The 23,516-nt window shown below is 55.5% G+C and overlaps 5 protein-coding genes across 5 annotated transcripts; 3 read left to right on the top strand and 2 right to left on the bottom strand.

Annotated features, from left to right (window-relative positions):
- Nucleotides 1-580: 580 nt before the first annotated feature.
- IUM83_16405 (putative transposase) lies at nt 581-1,004 on the top strand (the record flags this gene model as incomplete). Its single annotated transcript, XM_067941283.1, has 3 exons — nt 581-593; nt 734-764; nt 839-1,004. 3 exons carry the CDS (start codon nt 581-583, stop codon nt 1,002-1,004), a joined length of 210 nt encoding a protein of 69 aa, XP_067798466.1.
- A 10,352-nt stretch (nt 1,005-11,356) lies between these two features.
- IUM83_16404 (uncharacterized protein) lies at nt 11,357-11,620 on the top strand (the record flags this gene model as incomplete). Its single annotated transcript, XM_067941282.1, has 1 exon — nt 11,357-11,620. One exon carries the CDS (start codon nt 11,357-11,359, stop codon nt 11,618-11,620), a length of 264 nt encoding a protein of 87 aa, XP_067798467.1.
- A 2,397-nt stretch (nt 11,621-14,017) lies between these two features.
- On the bottom strand, nt 14,018-14,599 carry IUM83_16403 (uncharacterized protein; the record flags this gene model as incomplete). Its single annotated transcript, XM_067941281.1, has 1 exon — nt 14,018-14,599. One exon carries the CDS (start codon nt 14,597-14,599, stop codon nt 14,018-14,020), a length of 582 nt encoding a protein of 193 aa, XP_067798471.1.
- A 1,232-nt stretch (nt 14,600-15,831) lies between these two features.
- IUM83_16402 (uncharacterized protein) lies at nt 15,832-16,161 on the bottom strand (the record flags this gene model as incomplete). Its single annotated transcript, XM_067941280.1, has 1 exon — nt 15,832-16,161. One exon carries the CDS (start codon nt 16,159-16,161, stop codon nt 15,832-15,834), a length of 330 nt encoding a protein of 109 aa, XP_067798486.1.
- A 5,748-nt stretch (nt 16,162-21,909) lies between these two features.
- IUM83_16401 (Myosin heavy chain, striated muscle) lies at nt 21,910-22,560 on the top strand (the record flags this gene model as incomplete). The annotated part of the gene is made up of 1 exon (XM_067941279.1): nt 21,910-22,560. One exon carries the CDS (start codon nt 21,910-21,912, stop codon nt 22,558-22,560), a length of 651 nt encoding a protein of 216 aa, XP_067798470.1.
- Nucleotides 22,561-23,516: the final 956 nt, after the last annotated feature.

Here is a 23,516-nt window from a genome sequence, read left to right as displayed (position 1 = left end):
TATCAAATGCCTGAAGTTGAGTATAGTATACAACACAAGACAAACGCGAAAGGGTTAAAGTGGCAGGTACGGAGAGCAGAAGTTTTGTACGTTTTGGTATTGTTTAATGCGATGACCACAACAGCAAGATTATTGTGCTTTGCAGTTGTTTTGGCGAATCGGACTTGATCAAGTGCCTCCGTTCAAGATAGGTCTAGGCATTCACCCCCGCTTTCTGCGGAATATGCTAAATTTTAGTAAAGAAGCAGCCAATCAGCGTCCTGGGTCGTCACTGGCTTGATCGGACCTTGGCAGTATCGTCGGAACTACTCCTCCAACCGTGTCTGTCCCACTGGCGCTAATTTCGTCGGCATTCGGGCTTTTGACGGCAGAGGGCTGGTCCAATCGGACCCCAAACTACAATCGCCAACCATGACGTTTTCGGTAGATATTCGCCGGAGAGCTATCGTACTGTATATGTCTACAACATCGATCTGAGCACCGTGAGCAGCGTTCTGGGGATGTCCGTCCGCGGTACACACTGTTTAGGAGAAATGGCAACGTTTAAAAAAAAACAAACACGCAAGAACAAAACATCGAGATGGCCTCCCGAGGTAAGCACTTTGTAACAGGCGCTTCGACCTGCGACTGACCCGCAAAGTGCTCACTAACCGGGCAAGTGAAAGCCTCCCGAGTGAGAGGCGGGTGTACGTGCATCGGCTACTAACATACTACAATGGCCCCGACCAACTAGTTTTTGTCGACGAAACGTCGAAGGATGCCAGGTATGTGCAATGTAAACATTGACAAACGGTGAAGCTGTTCTTTTTTTTTTAATTCTAGACTGTATGTTTCGTAGGTCGGTGCTGCGCAAGTATGGCTGGTCGGCGTGGAACACGCCGGCGAACGCCACACTGCCGTTCAATCGAGGCAACAGAGTATCCGTCCTCGCAGTGCTCGACGTCACCGGATTTTTTTGCGTGGGGTCACGTGGAAGACACCCTCACCAGGCAGAAGTTCCATGAGACTTTCAAAAGCAAGATCCTTCCCTTCCTCTATGGCCACTACCGCGCTCGATAGTGGTCATGGATAATGCGAAGATTAATATGTACAAGGAGTTCCAGGAAATGATAAATGCAACCGGGGCGTTGCTGTTCTTCCTGCCCCCATACTCGCCGGACCTCTATCCAATAGAGGTAGCGTTCTCGCTTCTTAAGCGTTGGATCCAGCGTAACGGCGAGGCCGCTTTCCGCCAAGACCCTCTTGTTGTCTTAAAGGTCGCCATGTATTGGTGTACGCGCAAGCAAGAATTGGTCGGTGAAAATCTGTATCATCACTGTGGATATGGTTCAAATCAGCTTTCCATTAGTGTCACCACAAAATAAAGCCTGCATATTAGTCGCCACTGTTTTCCTCTGTGTTTTGGCGATGGTCCACACCCTCCATATCGACCTTAGGATCAGAAATGGCACTTGTAAGAATGGCAGACGCAACGAGTATGCAGGCAGTCCCGGAGCCAACCTCATGTCGCTTACATTCATCATGAGGGGGATAGAAATGCCCTCGAACATTACCTGAACTACTCGAAACCCCGCACGATTTCACACTGAACACGCTCTTGATCGGTTAGCATTGCAGCATCTTGCCCATCAATCCACTGCAACGGATGGAACGTTGTATCATCAGGTGTCTGGACAGGTGCTTCATCTGGTAGCCTCGCCTGACGAACACTCATGTAGCGCTGGGCAGCAGGCCCTGCAGAGATCCCATGTTCCCGCACGAACTCAGCAATTCTTGGAGATTGTTCCTCTACACGAGCCGCAGTAGGGTAGTCGCACGTGGTGGGCGAGGGACGTACACGAACACCATCAATCGAAAGTCAGCTTGTCCGTTTTTGCTGTATGCCACACAGTTTCAAGCCGTACCTTGAAGTCGTTCTCGCCTTCTTGTAAGACCGAGAAGTCTCGCTGCGGTGCGGGGTTGCTCGGCTCCAGGTAAAGCTCGAACTTAGAGCGCCAGACATTCGGAAGCTGTCGGGTAAACATCTCCTCAACGGTTCCCCGCTGTAACGGGGTTATACGCACAAGTGGCTGCAAGCCACTTGTGAATTTAACAGATAGGTTATCTGTTAAAAGTTTTGGATACTTCCTCACCTTGGTGTAAGACACACCAATGGATACATTGATGTGGACCACCACAGTGAGTGGTCCACACATACCCAAAGATCCTATTGGTAGAAAGCAGCATCTTTCTACCAATCAGAGACATGCATATTAGCGGGGCTCTGACAGCCAGCCGCTGCCAACCCTTTCATAGATGATAAACAGTTTTTAGCAGATTTTAGAGGAAGATCAATTTACAAACAATACAGTTCTCATTTTACCTAATCTAAGTCACTTGGAATCCTTTTGTTACTTAACTTATATTTGTGTATTCAAATATAATTAACCTAAGTAATTACTAAGTACTTACGCTTCCTCATACACGTTGCGCAACGTGTAAGCTAAAGTAGTGAGTCAAGTTAGACCCACTACACCTGGTAGCACTTTGTAGTCCGTCCAACGACCGACTGCTTGACGTTCGTACGCGGCGTACGAACGCGGAGCCGAGAACCACATGAGCACGGAGGTGCCCATGGAGAGCTCCAACACGCCTGCAACGCATGTTGCACGCGCTGACTGCCCCCACCTGTCTGACCCAGAGTGGGAGGCCCTCCAACGACTGTCAACAGTCATTGGAGAAGCGGCGATAGCTACAATGCTGCGTACGCTATCGCCGACGGAGCAACATGGTGTTGCTCTGGGATTCATCATGAAGGAGCAGCGTGACGCTGCTTCTCAGTGACGGCGTCGTCAGGGACGACACCGCGTGCTCAACCATTAAAGTTGAGCGTAAGCAATTACGTGGGAAGAGAGGGCGAGCCTCTCCTCCGATGGCTTGTCGAACTCGACACAGCCATAGCGGCTCGACGCATCGTCGACCCGCTGTCGAAGGTCGCGTTCGCCATGTCCTGCCTTGGCGGACGCGCAAGGAGTTGGGCGTATGGACGCCGACTCTCCGATCCTACGTGCTTCAGCACGTACGAAGTGTTCAAAGAGGAGCTCAAACAAGCGTTTGAGCCCCCGCAAACGAGTTCCGGTCGAGGGCGGAGTTCCTCGACCTTCAGCAGGGTAAGCATGACGTCCATGCTTACGCGCAGCGCGCACGATATTTGGTATCAAATATCGTGACTAACCCGATTGACGAGGCGACCAAGGTCGTCACGTTCATGAAGGGGCTTAGAGATGGGCCTGTGAAGACCTATCTCTTCCGAGAGTACCCGAGTACTCTCGAAGCTGCAATAACTCTTGCCATGCAAGAAGAGTTTAGCCTGCGGCAGGCTAAACTCCATGTAAACGTACCGAGGCCGCAACCGCGCCCGGTAGCGAGGACGGGAGGTCCAGAACCAATGGACCTCTCGAATGCAACAACCGCTGGTTACCAGCAGCAGGGAGGTAACGTGCGATGCTTCCGCTGCGGAAGGATCGGTCACTTTGCACGGGAGTGTACAGCTCCCATGCCCCCTGGAGGTGGCCGTCGTGGCGATGCTAGGCATCGCCGCGGACCAACAAAAAACGCGAACATCCAGTAGGCGCGGGGCGCCCTACTGGTAATGCAGTCGCGCGTGCCGACATCGGGCACGCGACACTGAGGACTGCAGCCCCTAGTGAGACCAGCTCTCACTGCAAGAAACAAGATGACAGGCCAAACCTAGTCATCTTGAAGGTTTACTCGAAGAGAGCGAGTGACTCTCTTCGAGCTTTGGTGGATTCAGGCGCGTCGAACAACTTTGTTCGACTACGAAGCCTGCCGAGACTTGACTTCGAGGAGGTAGATACACCTCGAAGTCTTTTGGAGGTACGACTGGCAACAGGTGCCATCGTAAAGACCGAGAAGCGCGTCGTGAACGTGCGCTTCTCGTACAAACAATGGATCTTTGTCGAACACTTTATCGTCCTGGACCTGGACGATAAGTTCGACGTAGTAATGGGCATGCCGTGGCTTGCACGGCATGATCCGGTGATAGACTGGAAGAAGCGCACGCTCGTGCGCTTCAGACGCGATAGCGGAACAGAGAGCGATGGCCCTGTTACCGCAGCGCGCGCACCAGCAGGTGCGCGCGGCTCACCAGTCCAGACAGCGCTTTATGCTGCTGTCCCGGAGTGCCCAAGAAGTGCGCGAGGGCGCGCACAAGTGAGACCCACGTCGGCAATGTTGTCGACGTCGGAAGAAAAAGATGTGTTGGTTCCGGGAACCAACACCCACGTTCAAGCGTGTAAGGGACAGTCCCTGACCCGAAGCGGTCAGGTCGACAACGACGCGTCGGCTCCGGGAGCCGACGCACCCTCGGTCATGAGGGGCTCCGCCAATGAATGGCGTCGAGGTGACGAAGGCGTGTCAACTCCGGGAGTTGACGCTGCAAACAGTGCGGACGGTTGCAAACGTACCGCACTGACGCAATTTGCATGCTGTCGTGCAGCCGGGCTGCACGACGAAGCGCCATGCGATCAAGCCGGGCTTGATATCGCGCGCCCGCAGACAGGGTCTGCCGGCGAAAGGACACATTACCGTGCAGCCGGGCTGCACGAAGGAAACTGCGGTCAAGCCGGGCTTGATACCGCGCGCCCGCGGACAGGGTCCGCCGGCGAACGACTGTCCACGGCCGGGCCTGGACAAGAAGAACAACTGTGCGGAGCCGGGCTCCGCACAACAAGAAGACGGCGCAAGCGGAAAACGCTGCGCAAGTCTCGGTCCGGGACCGAGACGCAACAAGAGCAGTCTGCTGGGCAGACTGCGGCGGTGACACCGAATGTCAAGACGCTAAGCGTCTTGACGCGCACCGATACTGGATTCCAGTATCGTGACATGGAACTCGCTAGTCCTCCGACGACGGCGTCGGAGTTGACTTCGCTTCCAGCCACGAGATGGAAGCGCTTCACGCGCGACTTGCACGATGGACGCATCGAGCAAGTCTGCGTTCTTTCGGACAGCGAAAGAACGGCGAGCGAGAGCGAAGAGCTGAGGCAGCTCTTCATGGGAAGTACCACTGAGAGTGAAGACACTCTCAGTGCGAAGACGAAGCGAGAGCGCTTCGAGGAATAAGGTTGGGACTCGCTGAAGTCGAGTCCCTATTACGAATTGTTGAGGGAGTACAAAGACGTACTCCCGGAAGACATTCTGCGGAGCTTCCGCAGGATAAGGGCATTCAGCACGAGATTGATCTCGTGCCGGGCACGAAGTACTGTGTCACGCGGCAGTGGCAACTGCCGCGAGAGCAAGTGAAAGCGATCGACGACTTCTTTGAAAGTCGTCGCAAAACAGGACAAGTGCGGGAATCAAAGTCCCCGCACAGTGCTCCGACGTTCTGTGTCAAGAAGCCACAGGGCGGATGGCGCATCGTTCATGCTTACAACAAGCTGAACGATGCGACGGTACCGGCGCAGACGCCGATACCGCGAAAAGATGTTATCATCGATTCGATGGCCGGAAGCACCGTTTACAGTGCTCTCGACTTGCGAGATGGATTTTATCAAATCCTAATGCGTGAGAGCGATATCCCTCTCACGGCAGTGAGCACGCCAAGCGGCATGCTCTGGGAATGGCTAGTAATGCCACAGGGGCTTAAGAATGCCCCTGCGACTATCAACAGGTGCGTGACGCACTTGTTGCGCTCGGTGCGCGACTTCGCACCGAGCTACTTCGATGATGTATTCGTCCACAGCCGGGCTGTGGACGGGAAGACCGACGTAGAGATGCACAGGGTGCATCTCCGGCAGCTACTTGAGCTTATGCGAAAGCATAAGCTCTACGCGAACCTGAAGAAGTGTATCTTCGGGGCGAGCGAGATACCCGTCCTCGGGTGTCTCGTAGGGAAGAATGGTGTCCGCCCTGACCCAGAAAAGGTCAGAGTGATTAACGAATGGCCAACGCCATCAAGTGTCAAGGAACTGAGGCAGTTCCTTGGCCACGTACTTGTGCAAGTACGTGGAGGACTATGCGGGCAAGATCCGCCCGCTGTCACAGCTTCTTAAGAAAGAAGCTGTGTGGAATTGGACACCCGATTGCCAAAAGGCATTCGATGCAGTCAAGCGGGGCTTGACTGAGGCGCCGATCTTGGCAGTGGCTGACCAAGATCGCCCATTTCACGTAGTGTGTGACGCATCCGATTTCGCGATCGGATGCGCGTTGATGCAGCACGATCACGAGGGCCGTGATCGTGTCGTCTACCAATCGCGTCAGCTGAAGCCAGCTGAGCGCAACTATCCGGTGCATGACAAGGAACTCCTTGCCATGAAGTATGCACTCGCAAAGTTCCGAGTGTATTTGCTTGGGAGTAGACCATTTGTGGTCTACACCGACCATGCATCACTGCGCACCGCAGTGAAGTCGCCACACATATCACAAAGAATGGCGAGATGGCTCTCATGCTTTGCAGAGTATAACTTCCGGGTCGAATACAAACCCGGAAGATTGAATGTAGTGGCCGACGCGTTATCACGTCGGCCGGACTATGCAGAAGCTGCTGACGTCAATGCCATTGACGCCATGCGATCGAGCAAACCCACATCATCTCTGTTGGATGATGTGAAGGCCGCGTACGCGCACGACGCGGACGCGAAGCTCTTGCTGGCCTATGGCACAGCGCCTTCTGACAAGTCCCGTCAGAAGCTGCCCAAGCACCTTCGAGCGCGTGCACACCGCTTTCGTGTGCACGACGGACTGCTACTCTACAACGCAGTCGACGACAACGCGGATCGCGTTGTCGTGCCAAATGACCATGACCTGCGACTCAGGATCATGTACGAGTATCATGATGCCCCGACTGCGGGACATCTCGGACGTGAGAAGACTTACGTCCTTCTCACGCGCGACTTCTACTGGCACCACCAGTATAAGTGGGTGCGCAAGTACATCCGTGCTTGCGAGGTATGCCAACGCGTGAAGCCTGCGCCGTTTGCGCAGGCTCCATTACAATCACTACCGACTCCGTCGGAGTGTTGGAAGTCCATGTCTTTGGACTTCATCTTTGGTCTTCCCCCGGATAGCGGAGGGAACACCGGTGTTGTGGTCTTTGTAGACCGTTTCAGCAAGATGGTACATCTTGCTGCGGTGCCAGCAGAGGTGACCGCGAAGCAAACGGCCCGTCTGCTCGTCGACATGGTGTTCAAACACCATGGCATGCCGTCCGACATCGTGTCGGACAGAGACCCGCGCTTCACAGCGCACCTGCGGCAAGAAGTGTTTACACTTCTTGGGAGCCAGCTTTCCATGTCGACTGCGGATCATCCGCAGACGGACGGTCAAACCGAGCGCGTGAATCGCGTGCTCGTCGATATGTTGAAGAGCTACGCTCACTCGTTCCAATACTGGAGCGAGTGCTTATCGATGGCAGAGTTTGCCATCAATAACTCAGTGCATGCCTCGACAGGGCATACACCGTTCTACGTGAATGCCATGCGGCATCCACGTCTACCGAGTTTACTCGGAGTGATGGCTCCCACTTTAAGTGGGGAGGATCTACGACTGCAATACAGCAGCCGCAGAAAACCGCGGACACTTGCACAGTGTCAGCTGCAACAATTAACCCCATGAGTCTGCGCAGGGCGCAGACTCCCCCAACAACAAGGACAAGGCCACGGTTCGCGCAGGGCGCAGACACCGCAAAGAACCACGCAGAGGCCGGGCCTCTAGCGGAGAGCGAGCTGAATGACTTCAGCTCGGATGCAATCAGTTTCATCACCAAAAGACAAGCCGTGATTCGGTTTGTCCAAGACATATAGCAGCTTCTGTTGATCAACAGAAGCTGAACGCAGACAATGCGGGCAGAGGCAACATAAATGAATTTAAAGTTGGTTCATTAGTTTTGTTAGCTACACAAAACCTGCCTAGACATGCAGTTTCGGATTTCGGAGCAAGCAAGCTTGCTCCGCGCTTCATCGGGCCGTTCACTGTGTTGACACGGCACGGCAACGCATACACGCTAGACATACCGTCTAGCATGCGCCTCCATCCGACCTTTTACGTCGGACGGCTGAAGCCATACCGGCAGCACGAGCCATCTAGCTCGGCTGACCCGAAGCCTCGGCAGGAGCCGAGGCAGAAGCGGAGGACTTGGCCTCGGCGACGAGCAACCTCTCCTCCAGCGCGCGGACGCGCTGGAGCAACCCCTTCATCTGGGTCCCCAGCTCGACCTGGATATTCGAGGCGGTCTGCGAGACCGCCGCGACTTGGGCCTTCTGGTTCGCCAGCTCCTGTTTCAGGGCGGCGAACTCAGCGCCCTGCAGACGCTCCACGACGGTCACCCGGTCGTGGAGAGGCGCATACTGATCAGCCCGGGGCTGATCATACCCGGGGCGTGTTCCCACCCCCACCACCGCCGATCCGTGACGCCCACGGCTCAACCCGCTGGATTGTTGAGCGGATTGTTGACCATAGTATCCCGAAAACGAACCCTCAAGGGGCTCGTTTTCGTATTCGTTGGAGAGGATTTCCTCCCCATCGAGATACATGGGAGCCGCGGAACGTCTTGCTGGAGGACGTTCCGGAAATGGTGAGGGCGTACGAGGAGCAGTACGCGCTGGCGCAGCGGGAGTAACACGAGCGCTGCGATCATCGCTAGCATTCGAACCGTCACGTGCTAAGAATTTAGCACGGAGCTCTTTGAGACTCTCGGGCACACGGAACGACGTGTACCCGTTCAGGTCGCGGTCGCTCAAGCGGACCGCGCCTGGGAAGCACTTCGTGCACTGAAAGCCCTCGGGCACAGCGCACGGCACATTTGCCTCCTCAGCAGCAACATGAAGTTGCTCCAGCTTTGCACGCTTCGAGTACGTCTCGAAGCGATCACGCGCTTGCTTAATCCGATCACGGTAAGCACTCGGCCTCTTGTTGAAGTTCTCAACAAAGGCATTCCAGCTTGACAAAGTGCCTGCCATTCGGGCACTTTGCTGCGAGAAGAGGTCTTCTTGCTTTGAAACCATCGGAGCTCATGAAAGAGTCCGATGTAGTATCGCGCCTTTGATGCGTTTCCGCATCAAAGTGCAGCTCGGCAGCCACAGCGTCATCTTTGATGGCGCTGCATACGTACAGCGGCACCTCATTCGGAGGTACCGAGTTCCCAAACCGGTCCGCGATCTCGGACGCGGACGGCATCCATGGATCGCGCGCTGCAGGCGCAGCGCGCGGAGAGCCTTGAGCTTTAACATCACGCGCTGCAGCAGCAGCGCGCGGAGTACTGAGAGCCCCAGCTGAAGCGAGTGGGGTATCACTCTCAGTACGCGAACGCTTCGAACTCGAAGCGTCCGATTCGTCCCCTTCACGCGGGCGAACGTTCTTGGCGTGAGGGTCGAGCGATTCGCTCGACACTGAGTCTTTACGCTTTGAGGGCGAGTCCTCCTCGCCCTCCATGTCTTCATCGTCGTCGTCGAAGTCGACGACGTCACCATACTTCGCCTTCTGGCGTTCGAAGTAGTCGTCGATGGAGAGATGACTCCCCATCGACTTTGCGGACTTCTTCTGAGGCGCGCTCATCGTTGAATGAGCGCAGATTTTCTTCTCCTTACGCGGAGAATTGACGAATGGTCAATTCCAAAAGATTGACGTGCGGGGACCCCGCGCGTCTAACCTTAAGGGGGGATGGTGTAACGGGGTTACACGCACAAGTGGCTGCAAGCCACTTGTGAATTTAACAGATAGGTTATCTGTTAAAAGTTTTGGATACTTCCTCACCTTGGTGTAAGACACACCAATGGATACATTGAAGTGGACCACCACAATGAGTGGTCCACACCTACCCAAAGATCCTATTGGTAGAAAGCAGCATTTTTCTACCAATCAGAGACATGCATATTAGCGGGGCTCTGACAGCCAGCCGCTGCCAACCCTTTCATAGATGATAAACAGTTTTTAGCAGATTTTAGAGGAAGATCAATTTACAAACAATACAGTTCTCATTTTACCTAATCAAAGTCACTTGGAATCCTTTCTTACTTAACTTATATTTGTGTATTCAAATATAATTTAACCTAAGTAATTACTAAGTACTTACGCTTCCTCATACACGTTGCGCAACGTGTAAGCTAAAGTAGTGAGTCAAGTTAGACCCACTACAACGAGCGACTCAGGAGGTAACGTGAAATCGATGCTGTGCAAAGAACTCAATCTGCACTGGGAGTGGTGCTTCGCACACATGGCCCACGCAGCTACAAAGTCATCATGCGGTGTAAATGGAGCTGCTAGTGCCGCAGCTAACCCGAAGATGGCGGACTTAACCTCACGGTTGGTAAGAACAATCTTTCAGGTCAAGGCGGTGTCTGTCACTGGGAGCTTATTTGCAGAGCTCTGTAAGTCTAAGACTAAGGGTGCCTCCACGCGGCTTGTTAGATATTCTTCGTCACGTTTCTTGAGCATGACGCGCTCATTGGAGAGAGTTCTTGAGAAGTGGCCTGCAATAACTGCGTGGTATGAAGAGCGAGCTCATAAAGCACTTCGTGCCAACCAGCCGCCACCAGAGTTCCCGTTGGCTAATCGCCATGACGACTTGGTCCATGTGTTGTCTGTGTCGAGGCAAATCGGTGAGATCAAGCGAATATGTCAAGCAGAGCATCCTATTCAAGTTGACGTGCTCGTACAGCTGTATATGGCGCGTATTCACGACCTCGACCCCAAACAGCCTTTGCCACACTACCTATCAACCGAAAAAATCCTCGCTGGATTCCTGCAAGTGACCTTACACCACTGGCTGCTGATGTGCGAAGATTATTGCGCGAAGCATTAGACGAACGCTTCTTCAGCAGTTATTACAACGACAAGCAGTTCCAAGAGTGTCAATTTGTATTTGAAATGCAGTTGAAACTCCACCCTATCTTCAAACGAACCGAGAGGAGCCTCGATCGTACAGTGATTTCGTCGTGCCGTCAGCCTGGCAAAAATGGAAGCGATGCTGTGACCAGGGAGAATGATGTGAACGCCAAAATTCGCTGCAACTTATTAGACTTATTTAAGGCAGTAAGTGAATCCGCGGACGTCTCTGAATTTGAACCACCTCCACCTGTTGTGCAAGTCAGCCGACTGGAAGCGGAATTTGCGCCCAGATCAAGCCGACCATCAACCTAGCAGGCAGGATCGACGTGCAGAAGAGGAACTCGATCGATGGCTAGAGGATCCGGTTGACAATGCACGAAAGGAGGACTGCACACCAAATGAATCAGTACTTGAGTTTTGGCAAAGGCTAGAGCATCAAGGCGACTACCGTATCATAACAAAAGCTGCGAGAGTGCTGTTCTCAATACCCGTGTCTTCGTGTCAGATTGAGCGTGATTTTGGCGTTAGCGGACAGATGGTAACTACACAGCGCACGACGTTAGCTGAGCACAACATGGATATGTGCGCATTCCTGAACAGGAGCAGCGACTTTGTTGACTTGCTGCAGTGTGAGGAGATCCCAAAGGGACAGCATCACTTGCACACACCTACCAGCTTCACCTTCACCATCGCCGAAGAAATGGACTACGACCTGGACGAGATGACAAGCGACCTTCTGGCCGACTTCGCTTCTAGTATGTCACTACCTGACGACTTCGAGGAGAAATCGGAATGGTAAATGTATTATGAAATTGACAAGATGACTAGTGAGTGAGTTAATACACGCATTGTGTTTTGCTTTTCGTTAAGCATTGTTTACCTTGCCGGCCAGCTGCACTTGACAACGCTTGATCAGTAGCAATATTCACGTTCCACTGCTCGACAAGTGGCGTTGTGCTGTCTGCTCCACTCTCATTTGCACTTGAAGCTGAAGATACGACACAAGTACACTTAGTGTCACCTGTTTGTGTGCTCGCGCTCGATGATGTGTATGCCGTGCAGGGGCTCGAGCGCGCCCTCGAAGTGGCTGAAATCGCACAAGGCCGGTGGATGTCGGCCATAATATCCTTGATATTCATCGGTTTGTGACGAAGCACGAGTCCCCGCTGCCACAGCCGAGGTTGGCCTCACAACCACCATCCTGTTCGATATGCACCGCTCGGGTGATGCCATGAGTGGCGGACTAGTCGTTTGTAGTGTCTGTGGCGCTTGATTTTCTGTCTGCGTCTCAGCACTTGACGCCAACGTAGTGTGGACCATCGCCGCCGTGTGAGGCCGACCCCTCGCCGACGCTACAGGCACTTTTGACTCATCATCGAGGTTGCTTGGCCGACGGCTCTCTGTATTAGGCAGTTCAACACGAGAGGCGGGTCGTGGTGCGTGTCGGTAGGATTTCTCCCATGCCTCTAGTATCGGGAAATGAAGCCGAAGACAAAACCCAAAGGCGGGACGAGGGGCGAAGAAGACTCGATGTGCCGGCGCTAACTGGCAAGTCACGACCCATCGCCAGTCATTGGACTAAACTCCCCGATCGCTGATTGGCCTAAATAGGCCGGTGACGATGACTCGTCGACGGTCCCAAGTCAAGCGTGGCCGGTTGCAGCTCGCTAAGTACGGTGCGAAGCTACTGGCAAGAACCGAACCTATGAGTCATCGGCGCCTGTCCCCAGTCGTCGGTGGCGTTTCAGCGGCCGTTTGAATCGTCGGTAACGCCGCCACGTCGCAGAGAAAGCGCCGAAGAGTCGTGAGTTACAACTGGCGGTCCAAAAACGGACGCGTTTATACTTGATATTTGTATTGATCGATAGGAAACTTAAGAGAAGACCAGATAAGCCTTCGGGCAACAATAACAGAACAGCTTTTCCTCCCAACCTCGCAAGGGTGACACCGGTGCCTGCAGTGAACGACCTGCAGCTCAAGGTAAACCTGGTAGGTAGGACTATGACTGTCGGTGGGCACATCTACTAGTGTAGCGTGTTTTCATCCCTGGCAGGGCCAAGAGTTAGTGGCCGGTGTATTGGTAGCGACGAGTCGTCGCCAAGAACTGGAGGAGCGAGAGCGCACTCCATTTATTTCTTCCCTCCGGAGTATAGCTCCGGCATCCTCGTATCACGCCGTAACAGGCCGGGACCCTTCCTTCTGAGGGCCTGCGAGGTATATTTTGTGTGTGAGAGCGTGCTAGCCTTTGCTCGTGGCTAGTGACGCTGAGTCTTCCGTCGGTCGACTAGCGGAAGCTCGGTACACAGGGGAAACATCAACCCGGTGCAAGGGAAAGTTCCTGGGCCTTCAGGTTCTAACCCTAACAAGCCCATTGAGTCTTCGGTGACTCGGTGGGTGTTGTTGGTGGGGAAAGTGTGCCTTATATAATTTAGCGCGTGTTCCTACACGACACTAGCATCTTCTTTTCGAATTCATTATCTCTGTCAGAGTCGCAGACACCTTCGCCGTCGCTGCTCCAGTCGGGTTCGTAGTGTGTCGTTCGACTTCTCTGGAGTTCGTCTACTGACGTTAGCTCACGGGTGGTCTCCTTAATCGTCTTGCAGACGGCTTCAACAGCCGACTGCAAGCTGTGTTCAATGCTGTATTGGGAAGGTTTGGGTTGGTCAGCTGGTGCAGCATCTTGTCGCACCGAGTCATCACCAGACCGGGGATCCTTGCCCTGCAGAGCGTTGATACACAGATCCACCTCCTTCTTCACGAGACTTGCAATAGTATTTTCAGGGTCGACACATTCACTTTGCTGGCTTTGCTTCTCTATACGCACGCACTTCTTCTTGACATGCTCACGAAGAGCCACTGTCGCGTCCGCTTGACGCTGCATTTGTAGATTGACCTCCGACTGCGTGTTCATAAGCAGCTTCTGGATGCGTGCTTCAAGGTGACGGTTTGCGTGAATTGTTGTTTCTGTAATGAATCCACGAACGGATTCTTAGAGAGGCCCGTCTACATCGCGAGCGCACCGCAACAATTCACCCTGAACTGAGTTGCGCGCCTTCTGGAGATCTAGCTCTACTGAGCTCTTCATTGCAAATGAAACGCCTTCCATCGCCATTTCCACTTGATGCTTCACCATCTCGCTCATATCGTGGTTGCGACTGGATCGGCGAAGAGCCAAAGCTAGTTTGCCTTCGACAAGTTATTGTACGTGGTCCATAACTTCCGCCGCTATGCCCTCTGTCGACCTTTCCACTTGTTGTTGGATGATCTGCGCTGCCTCTTGTGTGAGGCTGGTTCGACCTTGAGACATCGCAAGCTTGTCGACGAGTTTGAACACATGCTCCACTACTGTCGCCGCGACATGATCGGTAGACTTTTGTAGTTGCTGCTGTACAATCTGTGATGTCTCTTCGGCGAGATTGCGTCCAACGAACTTGTGTTCGATGAGCTTTTGAACATGCTCCATCATCTGCGATAGCGTGCCGTCCACGTTACGCTCCATCAGCGCCAAGTTCTGGCGGATTTCGTCCGTCTGAGACACGATCACCATCTGCGAGTCGCGAGTCTCCTTCTGTACGTCTTGAATCGCCTGGGTAAGTCTAGCACGAACGTAGCTCTCAATTTGCCCGCCTCGCTCATCTTGGACCTTCTGCAGTTGTTGCAGGTGCTCCCAGAGGCTGGCTTGCGTAGCCGTCAGCGCTTCTCCGAGCTTTACAGCAATGGCGCGTTGTTGGTCCGTGAGCTGCCTTACGCTGGTCTCTGTTGAGGCCTTCACAGCCATCAACGCCGCATTTCGGGCGTACTTTGCCCTTCCTGCTGGAACTGCAAGACAGCATGCTCTCTTGCCAGCACGTGCGTCTTGAGGAGAAACTGCTGGGCGAGCGCAGCGACATGGTCCTTGACGCTGGGGCCGAGTGCGTGAACAGATGTAGTTGCGGCGGTGTCAGCGACGACAAGCGCTGCGCTATGATCAGCACCAGCGGTGTCGATCTCTCCGTCGTCATGGCCGTCGATTTCCATGTCGCCGTCGATCTCCATGTCGCCGTCGTTCTCCACATCGACCTGAACAGCAGCAGCTTGAGCGCGAGCTTGAGCGCGAGTTAGCACCATCGTCGGGAAGATTGCAATATTCTCCCGCCTCTCCAAGATCTTGATAAATTACTATTTGACTAATAGCCAATCGCAGGAAAAAATCCTTTCTGCCAACCAGACCGGCGAGAAGCGAACACAGCGCACTGTGCAGTGCACACGCCAGCATATTTCCCCGCAAAAACCGATATTACGGACGAAGCTCTAAAACCTCGAGAACAAAATTCTTGAGTTTTTTTACCTCCCCACTTCGTTCCACGAACAGTGTTCTTCCAATGTTCGTCCAAGGCTTGGGCATTGGTAGGCCGGATCCACATGGGTACATGTGATCTGGGTCTAGCCCACCCAGCTAGTGCTGATCCAGCCTTTAACTGTGTATGGGCGCATTCTGTGCCATCTTGCAGTATCCCCAGCAGTTTCCCTTCGACGCTGCGCGCCTCGGATAGCCGGAATCTACTCGTACCGGCCAGATCCACTCGATCTGGCTTCTCCGATGTCACTTCCGTGATATTGTGACTCTGTCGGAATCCATCTTTTCTAAATCGCTCCCAATCACCCCTTTCCCGGAATTCGTTTCTCCATAATCGCCTCCTGCGCGTACTTGTTGACGCACAACGGCATCACTGCGGGAATCTTTGATTTCAGCTCCTTGGTACACAAGCCTTCCCCATGTCCAGTCCGGATCGCAAGCCATCTGGCCGGCGCCCGGATCCAAGCACCCCGTGTAACCGTCCGGATCTGGACCCACCCGATCTGACTGCTCCGACTGGCGCCACACCTGAAGAGCTTCGTCGCTTGAACCGCGCCCTCTCTACACGCTGGGTCCAGCTCGTCACAGATCTCCGCACGGCTACGGCGGCTCGCGACACAGCCGAGCGTCAACGGACCCAGATCTCCCGGACCCTGCTTCAGCAGACTCACGAGCTACGCGAGCTGGAGCGTCTTCACAAGGATCAAGGCGAGGAGCTTAAGCGTCTCCCCACTGAGGTTTCCGATCTCCGTTCCGCTGGCTGTGACGCGAGCGGGAGCCACGCCCAGCAGGTTGCGGGTCTGCAAGGCCAGATCACACAGCAAACCGCAGAAATCCAAGATCTGGGGCGCCAGATCGCCCGGTTCCCGCAGGAGCGGGATCGGGTTCGGGACGGTTGTGGAAGAGTACCCCGGGGAAACGCAGAAGTTGCCGCCGATGGGGCAAGGCGATACGATGGATGGAGTGTGACGCGGGTGAAGGTACACGGAGCGGGGATGTGACATGGCGCCTGAGTCTGATCCCTCCGCGGTATCAGGGCTGATCTGACGCCGGACTCGGCGACCGGCTATGTACAATCCCGTCACTCAGATCCCGTCACTCAAAGCTCGTCACTCAAGACCCCGTCAATCGGACCCCGTCACACGAACCCCGTCACACGGGAACCGTGAATACGGGCCACGAATCAGGTTGAAAATTAGTTGCGAAAAGAACGCCGGAAGTGGGGTTAGGTACAGAATGAGTGGTTAGACAGCCAGTAGCCAGTGGCCAGGACGTAGGATAGGGTAAGGCCCAGTCCCGAAATTTCTCTGAACCACAAAGACCTCCCATCGTCTACGTTCAGAGGAACCACCAAGCAGCTGCAAGTCGAGCCACCCAGGAACACATGCCCCCCGACGCTCGTTGGCTCGGGTCTCATCCCCATCAACCCCGTGCCCACAAGGAGGGTACGTTAAACTATACCGTCTACGGCACGCCCGATAACGCGCCGCCCAAGACGAAGGACCGCCCTGGCCCGATAACCGCCGTTCACAAGACCGCATAGGCCCGATAACGCCACGCAAACTCGAGGAAACGCCGGCCCGATAAAGCCGCACGCCCAAGGGATTCCACACGCCTGCGTCTGAGCAGGGTGTCACCCGGAACCCCCCACAAGTCTGTCTGATCACCGATGCTGACTCGGTGCCTCACCAGATTAACACTGTTGAGCTCGGCGACGTATCGTCAAGACCAACGAGCGCTGGACCAAAGTCAGCTCGCGTCTTGGGAAACTCTGAAGGCGTCTGGTAACCCGGTCTGCGAGACAGCCCGCGAGTTTGCCGACGTCTTCCCAGACAAGGTCCCTGCGACTCTGCCAGCGGATCGTGGCGACCGCCACAAAATAGACCTCACACCCGGCGCGAAGTATTGCGTGACACGGCAGTGGCCACTGCCGCGCGATCAAGTCAAGGCCATCGACAACTTCTTCGAAGGTCGCCGGCAAGCCGGTCATGTCTGCGAGAGTACCTCCCCACATTCGAGTCCGACCGTCTGTGTGAAGAAGGCCACGGGTGGTTGTCGCATCGTCCACGCATTCAACAAGCTCGACGACGCCACCTTCCCGGCACAGACCCCGATTCCCCGCAACTGGACTCCATGTCGGGCAGCGTCACTTTCAGTGCCATCGACCTGACCGATGGCTTTTATCAGATACTGATGCGCGAGAGTGAGATCCCTCTCACGACCGTCAGTACTCCCAGCGGAATGCTCTGGGAGTGGATCGTCATGCCCTAAGGTCTGAAGAACGCACCCGCCACGTTCAATCGCATGGTTTCCCCTGTGCTTCGCCCACTCCGCGACTTCGCGCCGAGTTACTTAGACGATATCTTCGTCCACAGTCGCGCCGAGGGTGGTCTTAGCGCGGTCGAAGTCCACATCCGACACTTGAGGCAAGTCTTTCAAATGATGAGAGAGAACCAACTGTACGCCAACCTCTAGAAATGTGTAATTTTTGCGCCGGAGATTCCGGTGCTCGGCTGTTACGTGAGCAAGAAGGGAGTACGAGCTGACCCGGAGAAGGTTTCGTCCATCTGCTCATGGCCTACGCCCACAAGTCCCACTGAGCTTCGTCAGTGGCTGGGTCTCGCGAACTATCTGCACAAATACACGAAAGCCTACGCCGGACTGATCCAGCCTCTATCGTCCCTGTTGAAGAAACACGCCACGTGGTCTTGGCGTCCTGAGCCGTATTCGACTCGGTGAAGAAGAGCTTGGCGTCTACGCCAATACTGGTGCTCCCGGACGATTCGAAGCCTTTCAACGTTGTGTGCGACGCTAGCGATTTCGTTATCGGGTGCGCGCTCATGCAGTTCGACAATGAAGGTCATGAGCGAGTCGTGAGTTACCAGTCACGACAGATGAAGCCGGCTGAGCGCTACTACCCCGTACACGACAAGGAACTCCTTGCGATACGGTATGCCCTGATAAAATTCAGAGTGCATCTGCTGGGCGAATAGGTATTCGCCGTGTACACAGATCATGCATCGCTGCGGACTGCGATGAAGTCGCCGCATCTATCCCAGCGTAGGGCGCGCTGGTTGTCGTTCTTCGTCGAGTACAACTTCGTCGTGCACTACAAGCCGGGCAAGAACAATATTCTCGCCGACGCGCTGTCTCGGCGACCCGATTACGATCCTCGTGTCGTGTTGTGTCGTCAAGTGATTGACGACAAGAATGAAGGTGATGATCACTGCGCAGTGTGCGCAACGTCAGGTATCAACCTGACGTATGTGTCCCCCGAGCTGAATTTGTGCGATGAGATAGTCGCGGCGTACGTAGACGATGCGGTCTACGCCAACATCTTGGCGTACCACCGCTCTCCCAGTGACGAGACACAGGAAGCTCTCTTGCGCAATACGCGCAATCAGATCGACCGCTACCATCTTAACGGTGATCTGTTGTACTACAACATCGATCGTTTCGATGCTCCGCGGGTCGTCGTACCCAACGATGACGATCTGCGAGCTCGCATCATTCACGAGTTCCATGATAGCCCCATGGGCGCACACTTGGGCCGCGAGAAGACCTTAGCGGCAGTATCCAGCGATTTCTACTGGCCCCGCATGTACAAATGGGTGCGTAAGTGGGTCTGCACTAGTGAGGCCTGCCAACGGGTGAAGCCGTCCAAGTCGTCACAAGCGCCACTGCACCCGCTGCCGATCGCAACTGAGGTCTGGCACTCAGTTTCCATGGACTTTGTCTTTGGGCTCCCTCCCGATGCCGACGGTCGAAACGGCGTCTTGGTTTTCGTGGATCGATTCACGAAGATGGTGCATCTTACCCCCGTGAGTGATACGGTCACCGCGACTGAGACCGCGGCACATTTCGTCGATTGCGTGTTTCGCCACCACGGCTTACCGGAGTCGATCATCTCCGATCGTGACCCGCGGTTCACGTCCGTGCTCTGGACCGCTCTCTTCCATCTTCTGGGAACGAAGCTGTCTATGTCGACGGCGGCCCATCCGGAGACGGATGGCCAGACAGAGCGGGTCAACAGGGTCCTCAAAGATGTTCTTCGGAGTTACGCAACTTCTTTCGCGAGTTGGAGCAAGTTCTTACCCCTTGTCGAGTTTGCACTCAACAACGCTGAGCGCGCCTCGACGGGGCTGACCCCGTTCTTCACGAACAACGCGCGGCACCCGCGCGTCCCAGCTCTCCTCGCCGTGGGCCATCCCACGGTGTCTGGTGCCTCAACTCTGGGTGGGGATGATGACGGTAGCAATAATGATTATGTTTTGACGAGTGGGGCTCACGACCCCGAGTCCCTGAACGCGGTCACCCGCTCCAAGGCGAAACAGGATCTCGCGACGCCGAGCTCCGCGGCGTCTCCTCTTGCAGCATGGACTGCACGAACCATGATTGACCCCGGTAATACCGGTACTCAAGTCGCGGCCAACTACGCGCCGAAGTCCCCAGTGCGCCAAGTCGATAACGCCGCCGTTTCGTCGTTCGTCTAGCTACGCGTGTCAATCGCCCGTTTTGTGCGCGATGCACTTCAAGATGCAGTGGATAAACAAAAAGAAAACGCGGACGCAAGAATTTGGCTACCTTCCGGATAGGAGAGCAAGTCCTCCTGTCGACCGACGGCATTCACTCTTCCGCAGTTACCAATCTTGGCGCGAGCAAACTCGCGCCTCGTTTCATTGGGCCCTTCAGAGTCGTGAAGGTTAACGGTGAAGCCTACACGTTGGATATTCCTACGTCATTACGATTACACCCGACGTTCTACGTCGGGCGGCTCAAGAAGTACCACCCTGCTGCTATCCCGTCGACGCTGGATCCTCCGGCGCCGGTGCCGGAGCGTAGAGCGACTGCCCTTCTCGGCGCGCCGTCCGCACCACCGACTTCAGCGGCTATGCCCCCGTCGGTAGCGCTCCGAAGACGTGCATCTCCAACTCCCGAGTCCGCGCAAGTAACTCTCGTGTCCGCGCAAGTAACTCCCGATTCGACTGGCGCGCCGCTTCAAGCCCCCTCCGGGTCTGCGCAGTCGCCTCCTCCGCCTCCGCCTGAGCGTCCAGAGCACGATTCGCTGCAGCCTCCCCAACCCCCTGGAACACCTAGGCGTACGCCCTATCGCCGCGAACCCTCTCCTCCGATTGTTGCCTCGGCTGGCCAAAAGTGCTGGACCGTGGACCACCTTGTGGCGCACGAGGACCCTCCTCGTGCGACGCCTCGTACCCTCCTCGTGCGACGCCTCGTACCCGCCCTCGTACGAGTAGAACATCCACACGCGGGATTTCCCCCACGCGACGCTATCGAGTCCGCTGGCTTGGTTATCCGCCTGACGAGGATACGAGGTAACCACGTTCATCTCTCCTCCGGGATGTCCCGGACGTGGTCCTTGAGTGCGAGAGCGAGATCGCGAATGAGAGCGCCGCTATCGCCGGCCACTCGGCGACCGAGAACTCCATCGACGCCGACCCTGCGGCGACCGAGGTCTCGAACGACCATGAGCCGACGGGGATGCACCTCGCCGAGAACGAGCGCGACGGCCTGGGCCACGAATAGAAGCCACCGAGACCTAATTGAGCGCGCGCCGATACTTGGCGATCCAGGACTGATCCGCTTCATCGAGCGGCCGCTCGGCCACCTCGCGGGTCCAGTTCGCCTCGGAGTAATGCTCCAAGCTGCCGCAGACGGCACAACCCTCGCAGACTTGTACGTAACAGACCCGATCCTCATTCCACGCGTTGGTACACACCTGCGTACGAAGCTCCCGCAGCGAATGTTCACCAGCCACTTCCTCGCGACCCACGAGCCAAGCCACGGAGTTGTCGCCCTCCCGAAGCATCCGATTCCATCGGATGATCATGGCACACCACGAGCGCAGGAGCGAATCATGCGCGACGCCATCAATACATTTCCCCCGCAGCGCTCGAAATCGACGGAAGTAATCTTGCATCGTCGGAGCGAGATCGCCTCATCCAAGAGTGGGATCGGGCTCAAGCTGCGTTCGCCGAGACTGATCGTCGCTTTGGGATCACCCGCGACGAGCTGCATGACATTCGAGGGCTTCTCCGGCAGACACAGGCCGATCTCAGCACCGCCCGACTCACCCATGCTGCAGCCACTGCGGATCTGGTAAGTACCGTGGAGGAGCGGGATAACGCTATACTGGACGCGGATCGTGCGCAATCTGAGCTTGAGGATCTCCGTACGTTTCTCCGTCTTGGCTTGAAATTTCTTAGCCGTGACCTGACGCAAATCGGCCGCACAGGGGTGAGCTTGGACACTGCGGAGCGGGCCGTGGGTTTGCTCGAGAGTCAGATCCAGCAGATCCGAGAGCAGCATGAATGCCTCCAGCAGGATCATAACATTCTACAGCAGAATCGCAACACTCTCCGCAACACGACGTCGTTCTCCAACGTCTGGTGGTCGTGGTTACTGCTGTGGGTGCACGGCCTCTCCCCACCGACGAGGTGAGATATCCGGCGTCTTTGCTCCGTATACTTCGCGAGCTGCCTCAGCCTCAAGGGGACCACCAGAGCGGTGGCGAGGTCCCAGATCAACCTGCCTCAGAACATTCGCCCGCCGAAGCGGTCAATAGTCCAGATCAATAAGAGACGCGTCCTAAGAGAAGCGGCGAGATCGTGGACCCGGAGCCCTCAAAACATGCTCGCCATGACTCGGCCTCGAGGGGTTGCGATCCAGCACGTCCAAGCGAGCGTCTCTCCCGATCCGTGCCAAATAAGGGGACCAAGCGTTCCGACGTCGAGATGTCTAAAGTTGGTGCGGGATCGGAACCAGCACACCACCTGGATCAGGATGATCTGGCTGAAGAAGGCCAGATCGACGATGACGGTGGTTTCGTAGATGACGGCGAGGACGAACCCGGAGAAGATCACGGCGACAAGGAGGCCGAAGATGCTGACGACGAGGAGGAAGAGGAGGAAGGCGAGGATACCAGCGGTACTGGTGGTACCAACGATGACGAAGCGGAGGGTGAAGAATCGGCCCAGATCACCAACGAGCTACTCGAAGCCCAGACATTGCTGGCCGTGGCTCAGTCTCGATCTGCCGAGCGCCGTCGTCAACATGCCTCTCCCCGCCATGGACCTGTGATCAGTGTATCCGGTGGACCCCCGGACGATGATCCCGTCGATGACGAAGGCTCTGGTGTTAACCCGGATCCGGGTTCGCGTGGGCCAAACCCAGTTCCGGCTAATCGGGGTTGTCCCTTTCGTAATCCACTGGCGCCCGTCGCTCCATTCGGACCTGAGGCGCAATGTGTTCCTGGACGAGGGCAACCTCGGATCCTGATCCAGGCGGACGTAGATCCCTGGATCTCAGATGGTCTCGACAACAAGACCCTCGCCGCGATGCGGATCCAGGCACTGTTCCCTGTCCTGCCGATACATCCGGGCTAGATCTTCCCGTATTTCGAGTTGGCGAACGATCGGCCTCAAGTCGCCGACACCGACGTCTTCTGGGAGCACTGAGGGCAACGTGCGAGCTCTGCTGTCCAAGCGACCCTGGGAGGTTCTCGAGAACTCAGATGGCGCGATCTCGTTCGAGACCGACATTGGCGGCCGGCTTGGACTCCCGATACGGCAACACCAGAATTATGAGAAGGCAAATCGTCAAGCCTATTGGGAATCCCGCACTCCTTCCCGATCTTACCGGCATCGGCGAAAGCTTATCCCTGGCTGGCAGAGTACCACAAGGAGCGCAACAACCACAGATCGCACGCCGGGAACCGCTGGAAAGGGTTTCTGCAAGTCTTGATAGTGGCAACGCAGGAGGGGTGGTGTGATCTGGACATCCTGTTGGATTTCTTCTTCCTACATTTTTCCCCTCGCCAAGAGTCCGTGATCTGGTGTCTGGGATACGAATCTGGTCAGGCCAATATCGCGAACCGTCGTCTCAACCGATCCGAGTCCACAGATCTGCTCGTGGCTTTGGACGAGTGCAACGGTGCTGAATCGTGGCGCAACCACTACCACGACAGTCCTCAAGATCACCCAGCGCGCCAGATCGCGTGCCTCACCGACAAGTTCTTCGGTGTCCACACTGGTGACGCTGAGTAGGGGCCGGATCCTTCCGAGTTGCCCCAGATCCTGTCCAGATCCACTGTCCAATCGTATCCACCTCATTCAAACATATTCCATTTCGCTTCGGATCCGTATCCACCCGATCCATTTCCACTTCAGATCCGGAGCCACGTGATCAGTCCCTCCTTACGTCGGATCCACGTAGTACCGGCAGCGAAAGACCTAGATCAGCTCGTTCCGGATCCACTCATCCCAGATCCGTTTGACCCAGATCCACCTGATCTTCGGCGTCTCTGTTCTGACATGTCTCGAGTGATCGGGGCCCTTAGGCA

This window comes from Phytophthora cinnamomi, assembly GCF_018691715.1.
Source record: "Phytophthora cinnamomi strain GKB4 chromosome Unknown Contig9, whole genome shotgun sequence".
Classification (NCBI taxonomy): Eukaryota; Oomycota; class Peronosporomycetes; order Peronosporales; family Peronosporaceae; genus Phytophthora; species Phytophthora cinnamomi.
Note: the sequence above shows the minus strand (reverse complement) of the source record. Positions and strands in the feature narration are given on the sequence as shown.